The sequence below is a fragment of the Notechis scutatus genome, chromosome Z, assembly GCF_049901735.1.
Source record: "Notechis scutatus isolate UNSWTSFEM ecotype Mainland chromosome Z, rNotScu1.2, whole genome shotgun sequence".
Taxonomy (NCBI): Eukaryota; Metazoa; Chordata; class Lepidosauria; order Squamata; family Elapidae; genus Notechis; species Notechis scutatus.
In genome coordinates, this window is record NC_142025.1 from 122,728,084 (window position 1) to 122,749,971 (window position 21,888).

The 21,888-nt window shown below is 49.4% G+C and overlaps 2 protein-coding genes across 2 annotated transcripts in view; one reads left to right on the top strand and one right to left on the bottom strand.

Moving 5' to 3' along the window:
- The window catches only part of GNB2 (G protein subunit beta 2), a 38,257-nt gene extending 23,758 nt beyond the window's left edge, over positions 1 to 14,499 (bottom strand). The window contains 1 exon segment of the mRNA XM_087947628.1: positions 14,363 to 14,499. The gene's annotated coding sequence lies outside the window, so the exon portion shown is untranslated.
- Positions 14,500 to 21,473: 6,974 nt separating this feature from the next.
- The window catches only part of ACTL6B (actin like 6B), a 41,564-nt gene continuing 41,149 nt past the window's right edge, over positions 21,474 to 21,888 (top strand). The window contains 1 exon segment of the mRNA XM_087947627.1: positions 21,474 to 21,611. Coding sequence (XP_087803753.1) covers positions 21,587 to 21,611 — 25 coding nt within the window. The 5' untranslated portion in view covers positions 21,474 to 21,586.

Here is a 21,888-nt window from a genome sequence, read left to right on the forward strand (position 1 = left end):
CAATATTTGAGGGCCGAAGGGGGTTGGACTAGATGACCTACAAGGTCCCTTCCATCTCTGTTCATCTGACTTTCATTTGATTTTAAGGAACAAAAGGACCAGGGGAGACAGGACAGCAGCCTTCCAATATTTGAGGGCACAGGGGGTTGGACTAGATGACCTACAAGGTCCCTTCCAACTCATAATCTGATTTTAAGGAACAAAAGGACCAGGGAGGCAGGAGAGCAGCCTTCCAGTATTTGAGGGCAGAAGGGGGTTGGACTAGATGACCTCCAAGGTCCCTCCCAACTCATAATCTGATTTGAAGGAACAAAAGGACCAGGGGAGGCAGGAGAGCAGCCTTCCAATATTTGAGGGCCGAAGGGGGTTGGACTAGATGACCTACAAGGTCCCTTCCATCTCTGTTCATCTGACTTTCATCTGATTTTAATGAACAAAAGGACCAGGGGAGACAGGAGAGCAGCCTTCCAATATTTGAGGGCAGAGGGGGTTGGACTAGATGACCTCCAAGGTCCCTTCCAACTCTGTTCATCTAAGATGTAAGAAGGAAAGGCAGCAGGGAAGGAAGTCGGGAAGGAAGGAAGAAGAAAGGAAGCAGGGAAGGAAGGAAGGAAGGAAGAAGGGAAGGAAGTAAGAAGGAAAGGAAGCAAGGAAGTAGGGAAGGAAGTAAAAAGGAAAGGAAGTAGGGAAGGAAGTAAGAAGGGAAGGAAGTAAAGGAAATAGGGAAGGAAATAGGAAGGAAAGGAAACAGAGAAGGAAGTAGGGAAGGAAGCAGGAAGGAAGTAAGAAGGAAAGGAAGTAGAGAAGGAAGTAGGGAAGGAAGTAAGAAGGAAAGGAAGGAAGTAGGGAAGTAAAGAAGGGAAGGAATGAAGAAGGAAAAGAAGAAAGTAGGGAAGTAAAGAAGGGAAGGAAGGAAGAAGGAAAAGGAAGTAGGGAAGTAAAGAAGGGAAGGAAGGAAGAAGGAAAAGAAGGAAGTAGGGAAGTAAAGAAGAAGGGAAGGAAGAAAGGAGAAGAAGGAAGTAGGAAAGTAAAGAAGAAGGGAAGGAAGAAGGAAAAGAAGGAAGTAGGAAAGTAAAGAAGGGAAGGAAGGAAGAAGGAAAAGAAGGTAGTAGGGAATAAGAAGGGAAGGAAGAAGGTAAAGAAGGAAGTAGGAAAGTAAAGAAGCAGGGAAGGAAGAAAGAAGGAAAAGGAAGAAGGAAGTAAAGAAGAAGGAAAAGAAGGAAGTAGGGAAGTAAAGAAGAAGGGAAGGAAGGAAGAAGGAAAAGAAGGAAGAAGGGAAGTAAAGAAGAAGGAAAAGAAGGAAGTAGGAAAGTAAAGTAGAAGGGAAGGAAGGAAGAAGGAAAAGAAGGAAGCAGAGAATAAGAAGGGAAAGAAGGAAGAAGGAGAAGAAGGAAGTAGGGAAGTAAAGAAGAAGGGAAGGAAGGAAGAAGGAAGTAGGAAAGTAAAGAAGAAGGGAAGGAAGGAAGAAGGAAAAGAAGGAAGAAGGGAAGTAAAGAAGAAGGAAAAGAAGGAAGTAGGGAAGTAAAGAAGAAGGGAAGGAAGGAAGAAGGAAAGAAGGAAGTAGGAAAGTAAAGAAGCAGGGAAAGAAGGAAAAGAAGGAAGAAGGGAAGTAAAGAAGAAGGAAAAGAAGGAAGTAGGAAAGCAAAGAAGAAGGGAAGGAAGGAAGAAGGAAAAGAAGGAAGTAGGGAAGTAAAGAAGGAAAAGAAGGAAGTGGGGAAGTAAAGAAGAAGGGAAGGAAGGAAGAAGGAAAAGAAGGAAGTAGAGAATAAGAAGGGAAAGAAGGAAGAAGGAGAAGAAGGAAGTAGGGAAGTAAAGAAGAAGGGAGGGAAGGAAGGAAGAAGAAGAAGGAAGTAGGAAAGTAAAGAAGGGAAGGAAGGAAGAAGGAAAAGAAGGAAGTAGGGAAGGAAGGAAATGGGAAGGAAGGAAGCTGGCGTGGCCCAGTGCCTAGAATACAGCATCTGCAGGCTAATTCTGCCCATTGCCAGCAGTTCCACAGAGTTGCTAAGGCAACCGGCCTCTCTCTCTCTCTCTCTTTTTCTCTCTCTCTCTTTCGCACACACACAGCCTACTCTATGGTCCAGGAGGCGGTTGCCTGGGCAACGGGCTGAGAAAGGGATGAGGAGGGAGGAAGTGGGAAGGGAAAGCAGCCATGGGTGGGAGGGGCGGACGCTGGGGGCTGCTCCTTCTCCTGGGGGAAGAGACAAGGACTGAGCTCCTAGAGCGGCCGGAAGAAAAACCAACCATCCCAAATGGGGGGAAACAGGCCAGGCTGGGACCTTCCTGGCTCCCCAAAACAAGTGGGGGCAGACACTGGAGTGGGGGAGGGTCAGGAGGGTGCAACCTTCCCCAAATGGGCACCTTTGGCCCCCGTGCACCCCAAAATGGGAGCCCTGGCTCTTTGCAGGAGGCCAGACCACCAAAGCACGCACCCCCCCATTACAAACGAGGGGGCTTTTGAGATGCCTAGAGGGGCTTGCAGGGGAGGGAGGGAGGGGGCTTGGCTGACTGACAAGACTCGCAAGGCCGGGGTGGGGGGAAAGAGGGAGGGGCAAGCCTGCGTTTCTTTAGGAATGGAGTAGAGAGCGGGAAGGGGGCCCTCCGGAGGTCTTCTAGTCCAGCCCCCCTTGCTCAAGCAGGAGGCACACTGACCCCGACCCTCCAGGCCATTGGAGACAAGGGGCTGCTCCAGTCTCTTCTGACCGGCCTCCAAGGATGGAGAAGGAAGGGAGACAGGGAGGGAAGTGAAGAGTTGGAAAGGACCCCAGAGGTCATCTAATCCAACCCCCCTGCGCAGCCAGCACAACCCTCTCCCATTTTCAGACAAGGGGCTGTTCCAGTCTCTTCTTCCAAGCCTCCAGGGAGGGAGAAGGGAGGGAGGGAGGGAGGAAAGAAGGAACGAAGGAAAGAAGGAAGGAAGGGAGGAAGGGAAGGGAAGGAGGGAGGGAGGGAGAGGAGGGAAGGGAAGAAGGAAGGAAAGGAAGGGAGGGAGGGAGGGAGGATGGAAGGAAGGGAAGGGAAGGAGGAGGGAGGAAGGAAGGAAGGAAGGAAAAGAAAGAAGGAAGGAAGGAAGGGAAAGAAGGAAGGAAGGGAAGAAGGAAGGAAAGGAAGGGAGGAAGGGAGGGAGGGAGGATGGAAGGAAGGGAAGGGAAGGAAGGAAAGGAAGGGAGGGAGGATGGAAGGAAGGGAAGGGAAGGGAAGGAGGGAGGAGGGAGGGAGGAGGAAGGAAGGAGAGTAAAGAAGGAAGGAAGGGAGCGAGGGAGGGAGGAAGGAAGGAAGGAAGGAAGGAAGGAAGGAAGGAAGGAAGGAAGGAAGGAAGGAAAAGAAAGAAGGAAGGAAGGAAAGAAGGAAGGAAGGGAAGAAGGAAGGAAAGGAAGGGAGGAAGGGAGGGAGGAAGGATGGAAGGGAGGGAATGAAAGGAGGGAGGGAAGGAAGGGAAGAAGGAAGGAATGGAAGGGAGGAAGGATGGAAGGAAGGGAAGGAAGGAAAGGAAGGAGGAAGGATGGAAGGAAGGGAAGGAAAGGAGGGTGGAAGGGAGGGAGGGAAGGAAGGGAAGAAGGAAGGAAAGGAAGGAGGGAGGCAGGAGGGAGGAAAAATGGAAAGAAGGGAAGGGAAGGGAAGGAGGAAGGAAGGAGGAAGGAAGGAAGGATGGAAGGAAGGAAAGGAGGGAGGGAGGGAGGGAGGGAGGATGGAAGGGAGGAAGGATGGAAGGAAGGGAAGGAAAGGAGGGTGGAAGGGAGGGAGGGAAGGAAGGGAAGAAGGAAGGAAAGGAAGGGAGGGAGGGAGGGAGGGAGGAAAATGGAAAGAAGGGAAGGGAAGGGAAGGAGGAAGGAAGGAAGGGAGGAAGGAAGGATGGAAGGAAGGAAAGGAGGGAGGGAGGGAGGAGGGAGGATGGAAGGGAGGAAGGATGGAAGGAAGGGAAGGAAAGGAGGGTGGAAGGGAGGGAGGGAAGGAAGGGAAGAAGGAAGGATGGAAGGAAGGGAAGGAAAGGAGGGAGGGAGGGAGGATGGAAGGAAGGGAAGGAAGGAAGGAAGGATGGAAGGAAGGAAGGAAGGAAGGGAAGGAAGGAAGGAAGGATGGATGGAAGGAAAGGAAAGGAAAGGAAAGGAGGAAGGAAGGGAAGAAGGAAGGGAAGGAGGGAAGAAGGATGGAAGGGAGGAAGGGAGGGGAGGGGAGGGGAGGGAGGGAGGAAGGAGGGAAAGGAAGGAAGAGAAGGAAAGGAAGGAAGGAAAAGAGTTGGAAGGGACCCCGGAGATCTCCTAGTCCAACCCCCACTCAAGCAGGAGACCCCGACACCCCTTCAGACAAGAGGCCGTTCCAGTCTCTTCTTCAAAGCCTGCAGGGAGGGACACCCCCTCCACGTCTAGTGGCAAGGAGTTCCACTGGTGCCTTGTTCTTGGAGGGGGTTCCTTCCATCTCTTGGTTTCCTCTCCTGCCTTCTGGTGCTTTGATCCGCCCTCCCTCCCCCTCCCCTCTCCTTTGGGACAGCCCCTCAAATCGTGGACTCCTCCTCCTCCTCCTACTACTACTACTACTACTACTACTACTACTACTACTCCTACTACTACATAACCCCTAGTCCTTTTCTCTCAATGAGCCAAACTCCCGGCCTTCCATCCTCTCCGAGTTACTCTTCTCTGCACTTTTTCTTCTTCTTCTTCTTCCAAACTCTCAACCTTTGTGGTGGTTGTGGTGGTGGTTGTGCAACGTGTGAGGACCTTACTAAGGCTTTACAAAGCGGGAAATTTCATTCAAACACACCCAAGGCTTCATTGGCAACCACGGGCTGGGACCACGGGACCCAGAATTCCCAGCCCCGACGCCCCACCCCACCCCTCCACCAGCAGAGGAGGGGGGGGGACACCCAAGCAAGAGACACACACACCCAGAGACATCCAGATGAACAGAGTTGGAAGGGACCTTGGAGGTCATCTAGCCCAACCCCCCCCAACACACACACACCCCCCACCCCGCCCAAGAAGGAGAACCCACACCAAAAGTCCAGGCTCTTTCTTGTAAAAAACTTCCAGGGATGAAAGCTCCCCACAAATTTCTCTAATAACAGGATCCTAAGAGTCGGAAGGGACCCTGGAGGTCATCCAGTCCAACCCCCATCTCCTCCCTGACACCATGGCTGACAAAATGGCCGCCCAGGCTCTTTCTTGAAAAGTCTTCCAGGGATGAAAGCGCCCACCAATTTCTCTACTAACAGGATCGCATAGAAGTCGGAAGGGACCCTGGAGGTCATCCAGTCCAACCCCGCATCTCCTCCCAAGCAGGGAGACCCCGCCGACACCATTTCCTGACACAAAATGGCCGCCCAGGCTCTTTCTTGAAAAGTCTTCCAGGGATGAAAGCGCCCACCAATTTCTCTACTAACAGGATCGTCATAGAAGTCGGAAGGGACCCTGGAGGTCATCCAGTCCAACCCCGCATCTCCTCCCAAGCAGGGAGACCCCGCCGACACCATTTCCTGACACAAAATGGCCGCCCAGGCTCTTTCTTGAAAAGTCTTCCAGGGATGAAAGCGCCCACCAATTTCTCTACTAACAGGATCGTCATAGAAGTCGGAAGGGACCCTGGAGGTCATCCAGTCCAACCCCCCAACTCCTCCCTGACACCATGGCTGACAAAATGGCCGCCCAGGCTCTTTCTTGAAAAGTCTTCCAGGGATGAAGCGCCCACAAATTTCTCTACTAACAGGATCGCCATAGAAGTCGGAAGGGACCCTGGAGGTCATCCAGTCCAACCCCGCATCTCCTCCCAAGCAGGGAGACCCCCGACACCATTTCCTGACACAAAATGGCCGCCCAGGCTCTCTCTTGAAAAGTCTTCCAGGGATGTAAAGATCCCACAAATTTCTCTACTAACAGGATCGGAATAGAAGTCGGAAGGGACCCTGGAGGTCATCTAGTCCAACCCCCAACTCCTCCCCGACAACATGGCTGACAAAATGGCCACCCAGGCTCTTTCTTGAAAAGTCTTCCAGGGATGAAAGCTCCCACAAATTCTCTACTAACCGGATCAGAATAGAAGTCGGAAGGGACCCTGGAGGTCATCTAGCCCAACCCACACCTCACCCAAGCAGGAGAGAACCCCACCCCATTTCTGACAGGGGGCAGGCAGTCCAGTCTCTTCCTCAAAGCTTCCAGGGATGAAGCTCCCACAATTTCTGACTAACAACAGAATAATAACAGAGCTGGAAGGGGACCCTGGAGGTCATCCAGTCCAACCCCCCTTTTTCCCCCCCAAGCAGGAAGACCGGATACCATTGCTGACAGAGGGGGCAGGATTAAACCCAACTTGATCAATATTTTGACTTTCCCCACGCTTTTGAACCCCCACGCTGGTGCCTCTACAGGCAGGCCTCGCACACGACCGCAGCTGACCTCCAAATTTGCGCCGCTAAGCAAAGCAGATTGTCTCCCATTCTCCCACCTTTCGTCACGCCGTGGTTCAGCCAATTCCCTGAAGCTGCTCAGTTAAGTAACCTGGTTGTTAAGTGGCTTCCTCCCCCCAATTGACTTTGTGTGACCCCACCCACCCCGCGCCTGGACATTGCGACCGTCGTAAATAGGAACCAGTCGCCGAGCGTTGGAAATTTGGGTCACGGGGAGACTGCAACTGTCAGCTGACAAACGGTCTTAAGTCCCTTTTCTTTTTCCCCTGGCGCCGTCGTAACTTCGGTCACTAAACAGACCGTTGTAAGTCGAGGATCTAGACTAGGGGTCTCCAAATTTGGGCTACTTTAAGCCTGATGGACTTCGAGTCCCAGAATTCCCCACTCAACCAGACCTGTTGGTTGTTATTTTCCCCTCCTACTCCTTAGAGTGGAGAGATTGCAGAGGAAGGGATGAGAAGAGAGTAAGTAGGGAGATTGCAGAGGAAGGGATGAGAAGAGAGTAAGCAAGCAGATTGCAGAGGAAGGAATGACGAGTAAGCAAGCAGATTGCAGAGGAAGGGATGACAAGAGAGAAAGCAGGCGGATTACAGAGGAAGGGATGACAAGAGAGTAAGCAGGCAGATTGCAGAGGAAGGGATGACAAGAGAGTAAACAGGCAGACTGCAGAGGAAGGGATGACAAGAGAGTAAGCAGACAGATTGCACAGAAAGGGATTGCAAGAGAGTAAGCAGGAAGATCGCAGAGGAAGGGATGACGAGAGAGCAAGCAGGCGGATTGCAGAGGAAGGAATGACAAGAGAGTAAGGCGGATCGCAGAGGAAGGGATGAGAAGAGAGTAAGCAGGCAGATCACAGAGAAAGGGATGGCAAGAGTGTAAGAAGGCGGATTGCAGAGGAAGGGATGATGAGAGAGTAACCAAGCAGATTGCAGAGGAAGGGATGAGAAGAGAGTAAGCAGGGAGATTGCAGAGAAAGGGATGACAAGAGAGTAAGCAGGAAGATTGAAGAGGAAGGGATGACGAGAGAGCAAACAGGCGGATTGCAGAGGAAGGAATGACAAGAGAGTAAGGCGGATCGCAGAGGAAGGGATGACAAGAGAGTAAGCAGGCAGATCACAGAGAAAGGGATGGCAAGAGAGGAAGCAGGAAGATTGCAGAGGAAGGGATGACAAGAGAGTAAGAAGGCGGATTGCAGAGGAAGGGATGACAAGAGAGGAAGCAGGCAGATTGCAGAGGAAGGGATGACAAGAGAGGAAGCAGGCGGATTGCAGAGGAAGGGATGACAAGAGAGTAAGCAGGCAGATTGCAGAGGAAGGGATGACAAGAGAGGAAGCAGGCGGATTGCAGAGGAAGGGATGAGAAGAGAGTAAGCAGGCGGATCACAGAGGAAGGGATGGCAAGAGAGTAAGAAGGCGGATCGCAGAGGGAGGAATGATGAGAGAGGAAGCAGATTGCAGAGGAAGGGATAACAAGAGAGAAAGCAGGCAGATTGCAGAGGAAGGGATGACAAGAGAGTAAGCAGGTGGATTGCAGAGGAAGGGATGACAAGAGAGTAAGCAGGCAGATTACAGAGGAAGGGATGACGAGAGTAAGCAGGCGGATTGCAGAGGAAGGGATTGCAAGAGAGTAAGCAGGAAGATCGCAGAGGAAGGGATGACGAGAGAGCAAGCAGGCGGATTGCAGAGGAAGGGATGACAAGAGAGTAAGGCGGATTGCAGAGGAAGGGATGAGAAGAGTAAGCAGGCAGATCGAAGAGGAAGGGATGAGAAGAGAGTAAGAAGGCGGATTGCAGAGGAAGGGATTGCAAGAGAGTAAGCAGGAAGATTGCAGAGGAAGGGATGACAACAGAGTAAGAAGGCGGATCGCAGAGGAAGGGATGACAAGAGAGGAAGCAGGCATAGAGAGTTGAAGTCTTAGCGAAGCTGGCTGGGGGAACTCTGGGAGTTGAAGTCCACCCGTCTTTAAAGTGGCCAAGGTTGGAGATCCCTAATTTAAGCCTGGTGGACTCCAACTCCCAGAATTCCCCCCAGCCAGCTTAGCTAAGACTTCAATTCTCTCTGCCTGCTTCCTCTCTTGCCATCCTTTCTTCTGCAATCTCTCCGCTTTAGGAAGGAGGAGAAAAAAAAAAGTAACGAGGTATGGTTGAATGGAGGATTCTGGGAGTTGAAGTCCACTAAGTCTTAAAGGGGCCCAGGTTGGAGACCCCTGATTTAAGGCTGGAGGACTCCAACACCCAGAATTCCTCAGTCAGCTTCACTAAGATCTTCAACTCTCTCTCTCTCCTCACTTCCTCTCTTTGTCATCCCTTCCTCTGCAACCTCTCCGCTCTAGGAAGGAGGTGGTTATGGTGGAATAGGGGATTCTGGGAGTTGAAGTCCACCTGGCTTTCAAGTGGAACCTGAATTCTAAGTCCAGAACTTTCTCCTGGAAGAAGCCCGGAAGGGGGGTGGGGGGGTGGGAAGAGAATTCTGGGACTTGGAGTCCACCTCTGTGAAAAGCAGCCCGAGGTTGAACAGCCCCCATCTTAGGAGGAAGAAGGAAGTGCGCACACCGGAAGTTTTAAAAAGAAATCAACCAATAGACAAACAACCAAAGAAACAAATAAATACATAAGTAAATAAGTAAGTAAGCAAATAAATAAGTAAGTAAATAAATAAATAAGTAAGTAAGTAAACAAATAAATAAGTAAATAAATAAATAAGTAAGTAAGTAAACAAATAAATAAGTAAGTAAGAAAATAAGTAAGTAAATAAATAAATAAGTAAATAAATAAGTAAGTAAGTAAGTAAGAAAATAAGTAAGTAAGTAAATAAATAAATAAGTAAGTAAGTAAACAAATAAATAAGTAAGTAAGTAAGAAAATAAGTAAGTAAACAAACAAATAAGTAAATAAATAAATAAGTAAGGAAGTAAGTAAGTAAGTAAGAAAGTAAGTAAATAAATAAATAAGTAAGTAAGTAAACAAATAAATAAGGAACTAAGAAAGAAAATAAGTAAGTAAGTAAATAAATAAATAAGTAAGTAAGTAAGTAAGTAAACAAATAAATAAGTAAATAAATAAATAAGTAAGGAAGTAAGTAAGTAAATAAATAAGTAAGTAAATAAATAAATAGAAAGACAGAGGGAAAGTGAAAGAAAGTAAGAAAATAAGTAAGTAAGTAAGTAACAATAAATATAAGTAAGTAAACAAATAAATAAGTAAATAAATAAATAAGTAAGTAAGTAAACAAATAAATAAGGAACTAAGAAAGAAAATAAGTAAGTAAGTAAATAAATAAATAAATAAGTAAGAAAATAAATAAGTAAGTAAGTAAGTAAATAAATAAATAAGTAAGAAAATAAATAAATAAGTAAGAAAATAAGTGAGTAAGTTAAGTAAGAAAATAAGTAAGTAAGTAAGTAAGAAAATAAATAAGTAAGTAAATAAAGAAAATAAATAAATAAGAAAATAAGTAAGTAAATAAATAAATAAATAAATAAGTAAGTAAGAAAGAAAATAAATAAGTAAATAAATAAATAAGTAAGTAAGAAAGAAAATAAGTAAGTAAGTAAGAAAATAAATAAGTAAGTAAATTAATAAGTAAATAAATAAATAAGAAAATAAATAAGAAAATAAATAAATAAGTAAGTAAGTAAATAAATAAGTAAATAAATAAATAAATAAGTAAATAAATAAGTAGGTAAGAAAATAAGTAAGTAAATAAATAAATAAGTAAGAAAATAAGTAAGCAAGTAAGAAATAAATAAATAAGTAAATAAATAAGTAAATAAATAAGTAAGTAAGTAAATAAATAAGGTGGTTGCCCAGAGGGCTCCGGTGAAGAGAGAGAGGGTGCCCCCCACCCTCCCAAAATGGAAAACTGCACCCCTGGGAGCCTCCATTGGGGACCCCCCACCCTGCCCAGGAGGGAGGGAGTCTCGGTCCCCCCCCGCTGGCAGCCATTTTCCAGCTGGCATTTCCTCTTTCAGGCCTCCCTCTTCTCCCTCTGCCACCCCCACTCCCCACCCACCCACCCCCTGTCCCCGCACCTCCCACCCCCACCCTCCCCACGGAAGGGCAAACCCCCACCCACCCCCTTCCTCGAGGGGGCACAGCAACTCCCTTCTCCAGCCCCCTCTCCCCACCATTTCCTCCAGGGCGAGTGGGGAGGGGGAGGGAGGCATGGCCAGGCCTTGGGGGAGGGGAGGGTTCTTGGGCCTCCCTTCCTCACACCCCTCTGGGTTGGGTTGGGGTGGGGGGAATTTGGAACTCTGCAAAGGTCAGGACAGCACAAAGCCCCCCCAAAAAAAAAACTTGCAAAGAGGCAACCTCAGAGGTTTCTCTCTCTCTCTCTCTCTTTCTTTCTCTCCCTTCCTTCCTTTCTCTCTTTCTTTCTCTCCTTTCTCCCTTCCTTCCCCTTCCTTCCTTTCTCTCTTTCTTTCTCTTCCTTCCTGTCTCTTTCTTTCTCTCTTTCCTTCCTTCCTCTCCCTCCCTTCCTCCTTCCCTCTGTCTCTCTTTCTCTCCCTTCCTTCCTCTTTCTCTCTCCCTCTCCCTCCCTTCCTCCTTCCTCCTCTCTCTCTCTCTCTTTCTTTCTCTCCCTTCCTTCCTTTCTCTTTCTTCTGTTTCTCTCTCTCCTTCCTCTCTTTCTCTCTCCCCTCCCTCCCTTCCGCTTTCTCTCTCTTTCTCCCTTCCTTCCTCTTTCTCCCTTTCTTTCTCTTCCTTCCTGTCTCTTTCTCTTTCTCTCTTCCTTCCTTCTTCTCTCTCCCTTCCTTCCTTTCTTTCTCTCTTTCCTCTCTTTCTTTCTTCTTTCTCTCTCCCCTCCCTCCCTTCCTCCTTCCCTCTGTCTCTCTTTCTCTCCCTTCCTTCCTCTCTCTCTTTCTCTTTTCTCTGTTTCTCTCTCCTTCCTTCTTTCTCTCCCCTCCCTCCCTTCCTCCTTCCCCCCTCTCTCTTTCTTTCTCTCCTTCCTTCCTTCTCTCTTTCTCTTTCTCTGTTTCTCTCTCCCTTCCTCTTTCTCTCTCCCCTCCCTCCCTTCCTTCTTTCTCTCTCTTTCTCCCTTCCTTCCTCTTTCTCCCTTTCTTTCTCTCCCTTCCTGTCTCTTTCTCTTTCTTCTCTTTCCTTCCTCTCTCTCCCTTCATTCCTTTCTCTTTCTTCTCTTTCTTTCTCCCTTCTTCCTTCCCTCTCTCTTTCTTTCTTTGTCTTCCTTCCTGTCTTCTCTTTCTATCTCTCTTTCTCTCTTTCCTTCCTTCCTGTCTCTCTATCTCTTTCTCTCTCCCTTCCTTCCTCTTTCTCACTTTCTCTCTCCCCTTCCTTCCTTCCTCTCTCTCTCTCTTTCTCTCTCCCTTCCTTCCTCTTTCTCTTTGTCTTCCTTCCTTCCTTCCTCTCTCTGTTTCTCTTCTTCTCCCCTTCCTTCCTTTTTTCTCTCTTTGTGTCTTTCTCTCTCTCCCCCTTCCTTCCTTCCTTCCTCTCTCTTTCTCTCTCTCTCTTCCTTCCTTTCTGTCTTTCTCTTTCTATCTCTTTCTCTCTTTCCTTCTTTCCTGTCTCTCTTCTTCTTTCTATCTCTCTCTTCCTTTCTCTTCCTTCCTTCCTTCCTCTTTCCTTCTCTTCTCTTTCTTCCTTTCTGTCTTTCTCTTTCTATCTCTTTCTCTCTTTCCTTCCTTCCTGTCTCTCTTTCTCTTTCTATCTCTCTCTTCCTTTCTCTTCCTTCCTTCCTCTCTCTTTCTCTTCCTTCCTTTCTGTCTTTCTCTTTCTATCTCTTTCTCTCTTTCCTTCCTTCCTGTCTCTCTTCCTTTCTCTTCCTTCCTTCCCCCCCCTCTCTCTTTCTATCTCTCTTTCTCTCTCTCCCCCTTCCTATCTTTCTTTCTTAGATGCTGAGGTCTCCCAGGTGAAACGAGTCGCCCCCTTCCCCTCTTTGAACCCGGCCCACCTTGGCCAAGCCCAGAACCTCTTGCTTCTCTGCAACACACAGAGAGAGAGAGAGAGAAAGAGAGAGAGAGAAAGAGAAAGAGAGAGTGTGAGGGAGAGAAAGAGACAGTGTGAGGGAGAGAAACGAAGAGTAAGAGAGAGAAAGGGAGTGAGAAAGAGAGTGTGAGGGAGAAAGAGAGAGAGGGAGAGAGGGAGAGTGTGTGAGGGAGAGAAAGAGACAGTGTGAGGGAGAGAAACGAAGAGTAAGAGAGAGAAAGGGAGTGAGAAAGAGAGTGTGAGGGAGAAAGAGAGAAAGAGAGAGAGAGAGAGTGTGGAGGGAGAGAAAGAGACAGTGTGAGGGAGAGAAACGAAGAGTAAGAGAGAGAAAGGGAGTGAGAAAGAGAGTGTGAGGGAGAAAGAGAGAGAGGGAGAGAGGGAGAGACAGAGAGAGAGGGGGAAAGTGAGAGAGAGAGAGAGACAGACAGACAGACAGACAGAGAGAGAGAAAGACAGAGAGGGAGAGAGGGAGAGAGAGAGAGAGAGAGGGAGAGGGAGAGACAGAGAAAAAGAGAGAGAGAGAGAGAGAAAGTGAGAGAGAGAGAGGGAGAGAGAGAGAAAGTGAGAGAGAGGGAGAGAAAGAGAGGGGGAAGTGAGAGACAGACAGAGAGGGAGAGACAGAGAGAAAGAGAGAGAGAGAAAGTGAGAGAGAGGGAAAGAGAGACAGAGGAAGAGAGAGAGAGAGAGGGAGAGAGAGACAGAGAGAGAGAGAAAGAGAGAAAGGAAAGAGAGAAAGAGAAAGAGAGAAAGAAGGAAAGAGAGAGAGAGAGAGAAAGAGAAAGAAGGAGGGAGAGGGAGAGAGAGAGAGAAAGAGAGAAAGAAGGAGAGAAATAGAGAAGGAAAGAAATAGTGGAGGGAAAGAAGGAGAGAAAGAAGGAGAGAAAGAAGGAGAGAAATAGAGAAGGAGAGAAAGGAGAGAAAGAAGGAGAGAAATAGAGAAGGAGAGAAATAGAGAAGGAGAGAAAGAAGGAGAGAAAGAGAGAAGGAGAGAAATAGAGAAGGAGAGAAAGAAGGAGAGAAATAGAGAAGGAGAGAAAGAAGGAGAGAAAGAGAGAAGGAGAGAAAGAGAGGAGAGAAAGAAGGAGAGAAATAGAGAAGGAGAGAAAGAAGGAGAGAAAGAAATAGAGGAGGAGAGAAAGAAGGAGAGAAAGAGAGAAGGAGAGAAAGAGAGGAGAGAAAGAAGGAGAGAAATAGAGAAGGAGAGAAAGAAGGAGAGAAAGAAATAGAGAAGGAGAGAAAGAAGGAGAGAAAGAGAGAAGGAGAGAAAGAGAGGAGAGAAAGAAGGAGAGAAATAGAGAAGGAGAGAAATAGAGAAGGAGAGAAATAGAGAAGGAGAGAAAGAAATAGAGGAGGAGAGAAAGGCAGAGCCCAAGGGAGGAAAGCAGAGGCTGCCCTGGGGGACTCCTTTGCCTGTCATGAAAGCCCAGAGACTGACTGGGGGGGGGGGGTGGAGAGAGAGAAGCCTTGCCTGCTCTTTTGGGAGGGGCGCCCCCCGCCGCCAGTCCAGCTCCCAGTCCCCCCTCCTCCCAGATCTCACCCCCCCCTGTCCACCCACCAGAAGCCCCCAATATCAAGCGCCAGGAGGGGAGGGGCTTCCTTCTTTGGAAGAGGGAGGGAAGAGGATGCAGGAGGGAGGGGAGGGGGGGGGGAGGGCCAAGCCCCAGGCCCCGATTTCACCCCTTGGGGGTGGGGAGATCTTGGAGCTACCCTCCCCCACCACCCCACCCCCAATAAACCATGGGAGGGGGGAAGGATTGCAGGAGGAAGGGGGAGGGCGCTTCCTTCTTGGGGAGGGGAGGGGAAGGAAGGGGGAGGGCCAAGCCAATGCACCAGTTGGGAGCCCCCACCCTCCCTCCTTCCTTCCCCTTTTAGGGTCCTGGGGCTTTTGGGGTGGGGGGGGAGGGGTCGACAGGGCATTGCGATGGGGGGAGAGGGAGGGGAGGGCTTTTAGGGGAGGGGAGGGGTGCTCTTTGCAAGCCGTCTCCTCCTCCACCCCACCCCACCCCCAATCTTGCAACCCCACCTACCTGCTGCCGCTGCAGCGCCGCCGCCGCCGCACGAGGGGGAGAGAGAGAGAGGGAGGGGCGCCCGCCCGGGAGGGACTCCTTTTTCTCCCCTCCTCCCGCTTGCTCCAGGAGCGGAAGGATCGCGCTGGTTCGAATGCTGATTCAGAGCGCGCAGGCGCGGCGGCTGGGCTCTCTCCGAGCGCTCAGGCGCAGGCGCGGCGGGCTGGGCTTTCAGAGCGCGCAGGCGCAGCGGCGGCGGCGGCGCCTTGCCGGGACTTCCTTCGGGAGAGCGCGGAGCGATATCTCCCTCACCCTCACCCCTATCCCCACCAGTGATGCAGCTCGGCCGCCGCGCCCAGAGTTCGAAGGGCGGGGGTGGGGGTGGCGGGGGAGCGGGAGGAACCAAGTCCAGCCGTTCTGACGGGGGTGGGTGGGGGTGGGGCAGCTCTCCCCGGCAAAGGAGGCTTGTCAGACTGGGAAGGGAGAAGCACGCCAAAAGGGGAAACCCTCTCTGGTGTGTGGGCCTTTTTTTCTCGCCCCTTCCCCCTCCTGCTCCGAAAATAATTCTCGAGTCGGGCCGTACCACCTCTCGCCCCCTCCCGCTCCGAAAATAATTCTCCAGTCGGGCCGTACCACCTCCCCCCCCCGCTCCAGCTCCGAAAATAATTCTGGAGTCGGGCCGTACCACCTCTCGCCCCCTCCGAAAATAATTCTCGAGTCGGGGCCGTACCACCTCGGATGGGCAGGGTCAGACCACGCAGGGCGGAAGAGGGGGAAAAGGAGGAGGACTTGGGACATACCAATTCCCAAGGCGGGGGAGGGGTGTCAGGTTGAGGGAAGGGGAAAGGCGGCCCCCAAATGCCTTCAAGCCCTCGGCTCCCCGAGGGCGGCGGCTGCTGCATTGTGGGGGTTGTAGTCTCTCGCCCCCCTGCGGTCCCAGCGTGGACGCTTTTCTTCAGGGGGAGAGGGGGTTCCATCCAGAGGTAAACCATCCCCCCCCCCAAAAAACAAAAGTGGTACAGTCCGAAATAGCCAGATCTAATCTAACCTGCTCTTTTTTTTTCCCCTCCCCTCCCCGGGACTACAACTCCCATCGGTCCCTGCGGGAGATTGACAAAATGGCGTCTGGGCTGTCAGACGCACATAGCAACAGATAATATCAAGAGTGGGAAGGGGCGCCTGGGAGGTCATCTAGCCCAACCCCCCCCTCGCCCAAGTGGGGAAGAAAAGCAGGGGCGGCATTTTGCCATTTGCCTGCCTTGCAAAATTGGCTGCCTGTTGCAACCTTGGAAAGGGATCCTTGGAGGTCATCTAGTCCAACCCCCAACCTCCGGAAACCATATATATTTATAAAGGGCACACCTGCACCTGGGGATAATAGGACCTGGAATCCCGAGGAGGAGGGGGAACTGCCTCCGGGACCGCCGTCCAAGCTCCAGACCGATCGGGGCTGGGGATAATAGGACCTGGAGTCCCGAAGAGGAGGGGAACTGCCGTCCAAGCTCCAGACCGATCGGGGCTGGGGATAATAGGACCTGGAGTCCCGAGGAGGAGGGGGAACTGTCTCTCCGGGACCGCCGGTCCAAGCTCCAGACCGATCGGGCTGGGGATAATAGGACCTGGAATCCCGAGGAGGAGGGGGAACTGCCTCCCGGGACCGCCGTCCAAGCTCCAGACCAATCGGGCTGGGGATAATAGGACCTGGAATCCCGAGGAGGAGGGGGAACTGCCTCCCGGGACCGCCGTCCAAGCTCCAGACCAATCGGGCTGGGGATAATAGGACCTGGAGTCCCGAGGAGGAGGGGGAACTGCCTCCCGGGACCGCCGTCCAAGCTCCAGACCGATCGGGCTGGGGATAATAGGAACTGGAGTCCCGAGGAGGAGGGGAACTGCCACCCGGGACCGCCGTCCAAGCTCCAGACCGATCGGGGCTGGGGATAATAGGAACTGGAGTCCCGAGGAGGGGGAACTGCCTCCCGGGACCTCCGTCCGGCCCAGACCGATCGGGGCTGGGGATAATAGGAGCTGGAGTCGGAGCCTGTATTGGAAGAGGCGGCTCCTCTGCACCCGTTGTAACCACTAGGCCTGGCGAGGGAGGGTCATCATCGCTCCAGCCCCCCCCCCCAAAAAAAAGCTTGGTGCTGCTCCAAGGGCGGCTGGGGATGAGGGGAGTTGGAGTCTTAGCTCGATCCCCGTGGAGAAAGTTAATGTGGTTGGGGAGGAAAAGAAGGAGAAAAATAATTCGGCCTCCGCCTCGCAGCCTCCGTCAGGTATTCCTCGGGCTAGCGTTGGCTGTCGAGTGTGGGAGAGAGAGCGGAGGGAGGGCTGTTTGGCAACGGAAAGGGTATTGGCTGGGGGAAGAAGGAGGAGACAGCAAGGAGCCTGGGCGGGGCTTAGCTCAACTGTTCTTGGCAGCTCTGAAACTGAGCCTCTCCTCTCCTCTGCTGGTGTTTTGCACTTGGAAGAGATTTCTTCTCAGGTGGGGAGGGGGAGTAGAACTCCTTAGCATCAGAGCGTGTTAATAATAATAATAATAATAATAATAATAATAATAATAATAATAATAATAATAATAAATAAATAAATAATAATAATAATAATAATAATAATAATAATAATAATAATAATAATAATAATAATAATGGTTAGGACTGGAGCTGTTGAGCTACCAACCAGCCCCAAAGGCTGTGAATCTCACTAAAGATTAAATAATAATAATAATAATAATAATAATAATAATAATAATAATAATAATGGTTAGGACTGGAGCTGTTGAGCTACCAACCAGCCCCAAAGGCTGTGAATCTCTAATAATAATAATAATAATAATAATAATAATAATAATAATAATAATAATGGTTAGGACTTGACCTGTTGAGCTACCAACCAGCTCCAAAGGTTGAATCTCACTAAAGATTAATAATAATAACAACAATAATAATAACAACAACAACAACAATAATAATAATGGTTAGAACTCGAGCTGTTGAGCTACCAACCAGCCCCAAAGGTTGAATCTCAGTAAAGATTAATAATAATAATAATAATAATAATAATAATAATAATAATGGTTAGGACTCGAGCTGTTGAGCTACCAACCAGCCCCAAAGGCTGTGAATCTCACTAAAGATTAACTAATAATACTAATACTACTAATACTGCTAATACTACTACTACTACTACTACTACTACTACTAATAATAATAATATAATAATAATAATAATAATGGTTAGGACTTGACCTGTTGAGCTACCAACCAGCTCCAAAGGTTGAATCTCACTAAAGATTAATAATAATAACAACAATAATAATAACAACAACAACAACAATAATAATAATGGTTAGAACTCGAGCTGTTGAGCTACCAACCAGCCCCAAAGGTTGAATCTCAGTAAAGATTAATAATAATAATAATAATAATAATAATAATAGGACTTGAGTTGTTGAGCTACCAACCAGCTCCAAAGGTTGAATCTCAGTAAAGATTAATAATAATAACAACAACAATAATAATAACAATAATAATAATAATGGTTAGAACTCGAGCTGTTGAGCTACCAACCAGCCCCAAAGGTTGAATCTCAGTAAAGATTAATAATAATAATAACAACAACAACAACAATAATAATAATGGTTAGAACTCGAGCTGTTGAGCTACCAACCAGCTCCAAAGGTTGAATCTCAGTAAAGATTAATAATAACAACAACAATAATAATAACAACAACAACAATAATAATAATGGTTAGAACTCGAGCTGTTGAGCTACCAACCAGCCCCAAAGATTGAATCTCAGTAAAGATTAATAATAATAATAATAATAATAATAATAGGACTTGAGCTGTTGAGCTACCAACCAGCCCCAAAGGTTGAATCTCAGTAAAGATAATAATAATAATAATAATAATAATAATAATAATAATAATAATAATAATAGGACTTGAGCTGTTGAGCTACCAACCAGCCCCAAAGGTTGAATCTCAGTAAAGATTAATAATAATAATAATAATAATAATAATAATAATAATAATAGGACTTGAGCTGTTGAGCTACCAACCAGCCCCAAAGGTTGAATCTCAGTAAAGATTAATAATAATAATAATAATAATAATAATAATAATAATAATAATAGGACTTGAGCTGTTGAGCTACCAACCAGCCCCAAAGGTTGAATCTCAGTAAAGATTAATAATAATAATAATAATAATAATAATAATGGTTAGACTTGAGCTGTTGAGCTACCAACCAGCCCCACAGGCTGTGAATCCCACTACAGATTAAATATAATAATAATAATAATAATAATAATAATAATAATAATAATAATAATACAGGAAATACTCTCAATGCTCTGAGGGTCATTTGGAAAAATCCTTTCTTAGGGAGCCCCTAGAAGCCAAGAGGAACATACGGGGCCCAATGTCAAGTTTGTAGGATTTACAGTCCTGGAGATTTGGTGGTGATGCGTGAGGGGTATTTATATATATAGATTCAGTACATGGACAAGCCACACAGGTTGTCCTTGACTTACAACAGTGGTTCATCTAGTGACCAAAGTGACCCCAGCACGGACAAAAGTGACTCGTGACCATTTTGCACACTTAATCCGTCTTCCATGAAGGCAGCCGCGTGGGGGGCGGGGGGCAGAGGGTAGGGGTCTTAAAACTGGGGGGCTGCGAATCCAGGGGAACCCCCAGCCCCAAATTCCGTCCCCCTCCACAGTGGGGGGAACAAAATGAAGAGGGAAGGAGGGAGAGAGAAAGGGAAGGAGGGAGGGAGGAGGGAGAAGGAAGAAAATAGAGAAGGGAGGAGGAGGAAGGAGAAAGAAGGAAGGGTATGGAAGGAAGGAAGGAAGGAAGGAAGGAAGGAAGGAAGGAAGGAAGGAAGGAAGGAAGGAAGGAAGGAAAGGAGGAGGAAGGAGAAAGAAGGAAGGGTATGGAAGGAAGGAAGGAAGGAAATGGAGAAGGAAAGGAGGAAAGGAGGGAGGGAGAAGGAAGAAAATAGAGAAGGGAGGAGGAGGAAGGAGAAAGAAGGAAGGAAGGAAGGAAGGAAGGAAGGAAGGAAGGAAGGAAAGGAGGAGGAAGGAGAAAGAAGGAAGGGTATGGAAGGAAGGAAGGAGGAAGGAAATGGAGAAGGAAGGGAGGAAAGGAGGGAGGGAGAAGGAAGGGTATGGAAGGAAGGAAGGAAAGGAGGAGGAAGGAAATGGAGAAGGAAGGGAGGAAAGGAGGGAGGGAGAAGGAAGAAAATAGAGAAGGGAGGAGGAGGAAGGAGAAAGAAGGAAGGAAGGAAGGAAGGAAGGAAGGAAGGAAAGGAGGAGGAAGGAGAAAGAAGGAAGGGTATGGAAGGAAGGAAGGAAGGAAGGAAGGAAGGAAGGAAGGAAGGAGGAAGGAAATGGAGAAGGAAGGGAGGAAAGGAGGGAGGGAGAAGGAAGGGTATGGAAGGAAGGAAGGAAAGGAGGAGGAAGGAAATGGAGAAGGAAGGGAGGAAAGGAGGGAGGGAGAAGGAAGAAAATAGAGAAGGGAGGAGGAGGAAGGAGAAAGAAGGAAGGATATGGAAGGAAGGAAGGAAGGAAGGAAGGAAGGAAGGAAGGAAGGAAGGAAGGAAGGAAGGAAGAATGGAAGGGAGGGAGGGAGGAGGAGGGAGGAAATGGAGAAGGAAGGGAGGAAAGGAGGGAGGGAGTAGGAGGGGGAAGGAAGGAAGGAAATAGAGAAGGAAAGGAGGGAGGAGGGAGGAAAAGGAGGAGGAGGAAGGAAGGAGGGAAATGAAGGGAGGGAGGGGGAAGGGAGGAAGGAGGGAAGGATATGGAAGGAAGGAGGGATGGAGGATGAAGGAAGGAGGAGGAAGGAAATGGAGAAGGAAGGAAGGAAATAGAGAAGGAAAGGAGGAAGGAAAGAAGGAAATGGAGAAGGGAGGGAGGGAGGGAGGAGGAAGGAAGGAAATGGAGGAGAAGGGAGGGAGGAGAAAGGGAGGAAGGAGGAAGGATATGGAAGAAAGGAGGGAGGGAGGAAGGAGGAATAAGGAGGAAGGAAATGGAGAACAAAGGGGGAAAGAAGGGAGGGAGAAGGAGGGGGAAGGAAGGAAGAAAATAGAGAAGGAAAGGAGGGAGGGAGGAGGGAGGGAGGAAGGAGGGAAAGATATGGAAGAAAGGAAGGAAATGGAGAAGGGAGGGAGGAGGAAGGGAAGAAGGAGGGGAGGATATGGAAGGAAGGAGAGGAGGAGGAGGAAGGAAATGGAGAAGGAAGGGAGGAAAGGAGGAAGGGGGAAGGAGGGGGAAGGAAGGAAGAAAATAGAGAAGGAAAGGAGGGAGGAGGAAGGAAAGAAGGGAATGGAGAAGGGAGGGAGGAAGGAAGGAAATAGAGAAGGAAAGGAGGGAGGGAGGAGGAAGGAAGGAAGGAAATGGAGAAGGGAGGGAGGAGGGAAGGATATGGAAGAAAGGAGGGAGGGAGGAGGAAGGAAGGAAGGAAATGGGGAAGAGAGGGAGGAAGGGAGGAAATAGAAGGAAAGGAGGGAGGGAAGGAGGAAGGAACGACAAGGAAGAAAAGAGGTGGGGGAGGAAGGACGGAAGGAAGGCGAAAGGAGGGAGGGAATGTGAGATAAAAGAAGGAAGAGGAAGGGGAGGAGAGGTCTAAAAGGGGTGTGGAATGGCCCCTCAGGTGGGATGGCTTCCCCCAGCGACCTCCCAAAAAAACAAAATCCGCCTCTGGCGCTCTGCACGAGCTCAGAGGCACCGCCGCCTCGAGTTTTTTGTTTGTTTTCTTTTCCTTTGAATTGCCGGCTTGCGCTTCCACCAACCCCCTGTGTGTGTGTATGATGGGAATTGGGGATGATGGGAGTTGGAGTTGCAGGCGGGCCAAACCAACCGAAGGGAGGGAGGGAGGTGGGGTCCTCTTCCTCCTGTGCCCCCTCTCCCCGCCCCCCCAAACGCGGCTCACCTGGCCTCCTCCTCCCCCTTCCTCCCCTTGCAATAAAAGCGCCTCGGCCCCTTTAAGGGGAAATCCCCCCAGCGCTCCCTTTCTCTTCATTGTCTCCGCCGTCGGGCCAATCAGGAGGCTCTCGGGGAGTCCGGGGAGAAGGGGGCACTCTGATTGGCCGAGACGCGGAACCTCCTCCCGCCTCCACCTCCCCGCCCTCCCCGCGCCTAGGCTGCTGTCCACCGGCCCAGGTGCTGAAAGGTCCCGGCCCGCCTTTGGCAGCCCAGGCCCGCCGCGACGCCCCGCCCCCCCAGCCCGCCCCACCCCCGGCCGGGATGAGCGGAGGGGTCTACGGAGGAGGTAAGGCTGGACCCTCCCCTCCCCACACACACACCTTCCCCCCACTGCATTGCATCTCCCTTCCCCTCCTCTTCCTCCCTCCCTTTCTCCCTCCTTCCTTCCTTCCTTCCTTCCTTCCTCCCTCCTTCCCTCCCTCCCTCCCTCCCTCCTTCCTTCCTTCCTTATCCTTCCTTCCTCTCCCCTTCCCTCCTCTTCCTCCCTCCCTTTTCTCCCTCCTTCCTTCCTTCTTTCCTTCCTTCCTTCCTTCCATATCCTTCCCTTCCTCTCCCTTCCCTCC